Source organism: Oncorhynchus nerka, unplaced genomic scaffold, assembly GCF_034236695.1.
Source record: "Oncorhynchus nerka isolate Pitt River unplaced genomic scaffold, Oner_Uvic_2.0 unplaced_scaffold_73___fragment_2___debris, whole genome shotgun sequence".
Classification (NCBI taxonomy): Eukaryota; Metazoa; Chordata; class Actinopteri; order Salmoniformes; family Salmonidae; genus Oncorhynchus; species Oncorhynchus nerka.
In genome coordinates, this window is record NW_027039942.1 from 118,523 (window position 1) to 125,000 (window position 6,478).

The 6,478-nt window shown below is 40.2% G+C and overlaps 1 protein-coding gene across 1 annotated transcript; it reads left to right on the plus strand.

Moving 5' to 3' along the window:
* Positions 1-57: 57 nt before the first annotated feature.
* Positions 58-4,322, plus strand: LOC135568802 (cilia- and flagella-associated protein 221-like; the record flags this gene model as incomplete). The annotated part of the gene is made up of 8 exons (XM_065015563.1): positions 58-325; positions 732-886; positions 1,290-1,390; positions 1,537-1,623; positions 1,734-1,829; positions 2,163-2,263; positions 3,248-3,351; positions 4,163-4,322. Coding segments are annotated over exons 2-8 (782 nt in total), but the record flags the coding sequence as incomplete, so codon positions are not given.
* Between the last annotated feature and the right edge of the window lie 2,156 nt (positions 4,323-6,478).

The window sequence follows — 6,478 nt, forward strand, 5'->3', positions numbered from 1 at the left end:
GCGCATGTGCATGCCGTCATATCAAAGGCATTTGTTTTCACTTTCACGAGATTGTAGTAATACAATGTTCAACTACTTAATACATTGGCTTACACTAGGTTGTGCCTTTAGATACATTAATTACTAAATAATAATTTTTCACTTCTGTCATCGACTTCTCAAACCCCGGTCTTGTCTGCTTGGTCTGTTTTGCAAGAGTTCCCAGAAGTCTGGGGATGTTGCGCCTCTGGGTTTAGAAACTCTTTGCGAGTCCTAACCGCGTCCCACCGAGGCATTACTATGGCGACGAGAGTGTTTGGTGGATGTTCTGTAGGTGAAACAACAGGTACGTGCCGTTTTCAACCTTGAAAAGCACCGACATCGTGCAACGAATAAAAACGTGTGTTGTTTATGAGCTACCAAATCGAACCTAATTTTTTTGGTTTACACACTAATATCTCCTGAAAGTCGCACGGTTGTCATGAAGTTTGATAACAAGCTAGCTAGCTGTTCCTCTTTGCTAGCTGCTCCTCTCTGCTGTGCTAGCTTCCACTTTCTCTTGCTAACCCGTCCCTAGGTAGTTTGCTTATTTTCCAGTGTCAACTGTAGCTGCACATGCACAAAGTTGGCTTGCTAGCTTTGTGTCATTTGGTTCTTCTCATTATCCCATGGACAACATTGCATCTTTGAAATGCAAGCATTTACATATCTGATGTGAAATGAATTGTGATATTGTTTTCTATCTTCTTCAGCCCTGTTTTTAATGGAGAAGTGATGGAAGTGGCACACACTGCATCAGAGACATTCACAGACAGTCAAAGGAAGAAGACCCCTCTTCCACTGTGCCGACTGGTGGAGGACAGAAAAAGAAGTCCCTCTAATGTCCCTCATCACCTACTAGAGACCCGTAGGACCCTCACACTTTAATGATTTGATACATCTCAGTCATATATTTAACGGGCTATATTCAGTCAAGAAGAAAATGTTTAGGGTAGTAAGAGCACTAGGGCTAGTCCTATAATATGCATGCTCATGATGCTATCTGAGTTACCGTTGACTACATTATACAGTGTGTGGCTCCTCAGGCGTTTTGGCTTCTTATATTTTACATTTGAGTCATTTAGCAGATGTTCTTTTCCAGAGCGACTTACAGTAGTGAGTGCATACATTTTCTTTGTACTGGTCCCCCATGGGAATCAGACCCACAACCCTGGCATTGCAAGCACCATGCTCTACCAATTTGAGCCACCTGGGACTAAGCAGATGGTGCTGTCATGCAAACTCTTTTATATTATACTTATACCTTCCAGAAACCTATACCAAACTCAAGAGCAACAGTGCAATCGAAGCAGAACCCTCAGCACTTCACTTCAGTGGGTTTAAACTGGGGAAGGACTATCACAGGAGCCTGGTGAGTGAAGCAATGAGCTCCAGCAATGTGTTGACTGTTCTAAGAGAACAAAAGACAAAGCACTGACTTTTCGATCCATTGTGCAGTTATATGTACTTCATTTACCCAGGCGTCATGTAATTAGTCTTTGTTTGAATCTTCCTCAGAAATTGATCAACATATCATCTGAAGTGATCAACATTCACATTATCCCCACCCAAACAAAGCATTTCAAAACAAAATATTTAAAAAAGGTATTTGTTTCTTACTATTTGATGTCAAGTTATGCATTCCGTCTATAATCTTTGATTCGTATGCGTGTCAGTGTTGATGCCTAATTCCTCCATTTTGATCATCTGTGCAGCATCGTCTTGTCCCTGGACTGTCCTACACAGTGAAGGTACACTTCTGTCCTGACGAATGGCGCTACTTCTACGACTGTATTCGGATCCATTGCAAGGTTGGAATCCAGTGCTATGTTAGTTTCTAATCAAGTTTGCCTGCTGTCATGTCTGACAGTGATCTCTTCAACTTCTACTTCTACTTCAACTGTCACTCAAAATAGGGATGTGCTGTGTTTATGCATCACATGTTGTTTGTTGTCAACATTTCTCTCCATAGTTGCTGCAAGGTAAGCCTGGTCCCAGATCTGTTTGGGCTGTCATGCAAACTTCTAAGGTCATTGGCAAACTGATCTGGGACCAGGGTACTGCTACAAGGTTCCCTCCTGCTTAGAACTCCAGGAAATGAATGTATCAGGGAGCATTGCTATTCTCTCTCAATCTCTCTCCAGGGGGAAGAGAACTTACAGGTTCCAGTCCATGCCTATCCCATCATCGATGACTTGCACATCCCAACACACATCACCATACCAGCTGTCCCGCTGGGCCAAAGGTGAGGTGAGGTGGACATTCGTGTCTCTCTGTGCATCCTTGCCTTTTGAATAGTCTTTTAACCCATCAATGAAACGTTCTATGTGAGTTGCATGGCCACTCATATCCCTTACAGAAAAAACACATCACCTGTCAAATCATGTGTTTTTAGAACACTTCACATATGATCACGTTTCCACATGTGTAGTTTCATGTTATCACATGTTGCTTTAAATGTTGTTACATGTTATCACATTAATTTTGCATAAGATCACACGATAACATGTGTTGTTGGAACACTTCACGTGAAATGAATGTCTTTTTTTTGTAAGGGATAGGCAACAACTACAGCCTAGTCTGCTAAGTGTTTGCTAAGTGCACCAGTTTCTGAATTAGCCTGCCAGATAAACATGATGAGTGGCAACAAAGGCCTGTTTGTGGAATCAACTTATTGTGTTATTATGGTCATGTAACGCATCACAAAAGTTTGTTTTTAATCATCTCTGTTGACACTAATGATGCGGTGAGCAGTCAATATATTAGAGTCCATTTGCACAGGTAGATAGCTAATCGTAGTTCTCTAAGCCGCATGCTGGGATATTTGCTAGGGTCAGTAGTATTTGTCTTGCATATTCAACAATCTTCAGTTAAAACAATACGCTTGGAAAGAGAATACTTCACAAATATCAAAATATAAATATTTGTAGGGCCATAGAGATATAATATTTGTAAGTCGCTCTGGATAAGAGCGTCTGCTAAATGACTTAAATGTAAATGTTTACATTTTACCGATTGTGACGCAATGTACTTTCCATTATTATTTTTAAGAGGGCATTTTTATCTCTTGTTGAAAATGATTGTCTTTTGAACTGAGTGGCAGGCTGAATTTGATTTAGCTTTACATTGTAGGCCTCAATGAACATGTATCTGTTGTCCCTTTCTTTCTGGGACTGTGTGATATCTGTGCTTGTTATCTTTGACCTTTGACCCATCTTTGACCTTCCAGTGTCAGCCATGTGATCCCTCTGAGCTGCAGCTGTCCCATTGACTTTGAGTTCCAAGTGCACATCATCCAGCCACACAAGGCCTTCTCTGTCCAGCCCCTGTCAGGTAACTCCAATCAACAGACTTGGTAGCACTTAGGCCACTGAATAAAGTCATAATTACACCATTATGTTAGAGTTCTGATGACAGATGATAGAACAAGATAGAAACAACATCTCAGACAGACAGACAGACAGACAGACAGTCAGTCAGTGAGGATAACCCCTGTATTATTCTATCTACAGTTGGAATATATTCTGGGATTAATGTATTAAGCCCATGAGTCTCCTTGCCAGATATGTATCGATTTATTTTTTAGTATTTGACGGTAGGATCATTTCTGGTTTAATAATAAGGTTCCGGCTATGTTTTTGTGTTAGTTCCTTGAGGTGATTAGTTTAACATTTGAACCACATAAACATTTTTTTTTGCTGGCTCCCAGACACCCAGACTCTGCTCTATGAACTCACGTAATATGATTAGCTCATTACCCAGTCGACCTGTGATTCCTTAACACCACCATCATGTATTGTGTTTGAATTACTGTGGAAAGATGCTGATAGTCTGCAACAGATCCCCCTTGACACAAAGCAGTCAGGGGGGGGGGGGACTGTGCTGTTTTGTCTCTGGCATTGATGGTGATGCTTTCCAGACAATGAGTGATGCTGGATCTCCAGGGTTATGCAAATAGCCTAGTACTCAGACTGGGTAGAGAGATCTGAAAAAGTATCTCTCTATGTGTCCCATGGTTTGAGGGTATCGAAGTGTTGAGTTTAGGTAGGCCTACGTATTGTTTTCCTTTCAAAAATGCATTATTGGTCACATGTAAAATTCTGAGTTTGTCAAGACCTAGTCCTTTGTTTGTGTTTGATTCTAGGAGTGATTCCAGCCAATGGGAAGGTGGAGGTGACCGTCACATTCAGGCCGTTCAAGTATGACACGTCCCAGGTCACTCTACAGGTGGTCATCTCCCAGTTCAACTCCAAACCCTACGTCTGCACCCTCAGCGGGTCCTCCTCGCCCCACCTGGCACTCAGGTATCCCAGAACTATTCCTAAATGTTAAAGGTTAATTCATCAAACACTATATTGAATTATGCCATTTTTACCAGGTCACAGTTACAATTATAAACATATTTGATATATGGTCGGCAAAGTTCCTGTTTTCTTGGTTTGTATCACGTTATTGCTTATTATTTTCTGTCATTGTGAGTTCCATCAATTGATGCACTGAGCCAAACATATTTCTTGACTGATAATGAATGGAAAACATGTGATTGTTAAGTGGTTACAATATCCTTTTGTAAACAATGCTTACATATGTTTCATAGAGCGAGTGCTATTGTGAGAGAGACCAAGTGCTGCACGTGTACTGTATTGAAGCTCTCTGTCTGCAAACTTTGAAAATAGAAATTGTACAAACACTTAGAGAGATAAAAATGAACCCTTGCAGAGAAGAACCATACAAGTGCATACTGTTCCATTTTCAAACATTCAAATGTTTCTCTATTTCTAAGTGTGTATATACCACATTAGGAATTTTACAGTTGATAGATACTTGAATAATTCCCCCCCCAAAAAAATGTATAATGATGTATCATGTTTATCTACATTTATTGAAAATGCACGTACAGGTATATGGTTCTTCTGCACGATTCTAATTATGATGATATCCTTTTTTCCCATTGATTTCTGTTCATGACTAAATTCTTTGTTTAGTCCTGGGCTACAGACACAAAACCACGCACAGTCACTTATACTGATAAACAGGTTGTTCTTGTTCTCGTGTCTGTATATAAAATATCATTTCTTGATTCAGTTCCCATGAGAAAATGGGTGCACTCCATCACTGACAGTGAACGAGTTTTACTCCCCTGTGTTATGACTAAGGGAAGTTAATGATTTATCAAGCAAGGGAAGTGCAGTCATATCAAAATGCATCGGTATCCAATCCATTTAATGTGTGTGCTTCGGATCAAATATTCCCATGTTTACTTCTCCCTGGACCCGCAAGAAAAGTTATGAAGATAAGATTTGAATGAGTTAATGGAAGAATCGGCAGATTGTAGATTTAGAAGGAACACCTTCCTAATATTGAGTTGCACCCCCTTTTTTATCCTCAGAAAGCCTAAGTTCGTCGTGGCATGGACTACAAGGTGTCGAAAGCGTTCCACAGGGATGCTGGCCCCCATGTTGACTCCAATGCTTCCCATAGTTGTGTCAATTTGATTGGATTTTAAGTTGGCAGGATATCCTTTGGGTGGTGGACCATTCTTGATACACACGGGAAACTGTTGCGCTTGGAAAACCCAGCATTGTTGTAGTTCTTGACACCCTCAAACCGGTGCGCGTGACACCTACTACCATAACCGTTCAAAGGCACTTACATCTTTTGTCTTGCCCATTCATTCTCCGAATGGCACACATGTACAATTCATGCCTATATTCTCTCAAGGCTTCAAAATCCTTCCTTAACCTGTCCCCTCCCCTTCATCCACACTGATACCATGGGAAGATTATTGTTTATTTTGTTCAGCAAATATTGATAGGATTTATCTACTCTTATAATGCCAACAGCCCCATGTACAGTATCAAAGTCCAATTATTAGCTAAGTACACAATTAAGTTATTAATGGCAGATAAAGCCTGGTAAGTTATTAGTCAACTATGGCTATGTTGAGCTCTGGAGGTTTTCCAGCAGGCAGTCCCCAAGGTACAGTACTTAGCCCTCTCTCTTTTACTCAGTTAGCATTAGGTTTGGACCCTAGGCCTAGCGTGATGGAAACAAACTATTATTGACATTTTACTGCAGTGGGCTAAATCACGCAGAGTGTTTCTTGGTAGTCTTAAACAAATCTACTGTGAATCAGAAGTTTACACCTCACACAATAGGTTATGGGCTTAATAAAAGAAGACACCTGTACCATGTCAGGTTATAAATTTGAAGTGTATTACATTTTGACTTTGCATCCCAATATTACAGTTTATGAACATCACAGAAGACTGAAATATAACAAAACCATTTGCCATAGAAACACAGATTTTCAACAGGTGTTTTTAAATAATGTTTAAATTATTAAAACATACACTGTTCAAAAAAATAAAGGGAACACTTAAACAACATAATGTAACTCCAAGTCAATCACACTTCTGTGAAATCAAACTGTCGACTTAGGAAGCAACACTGATTGACA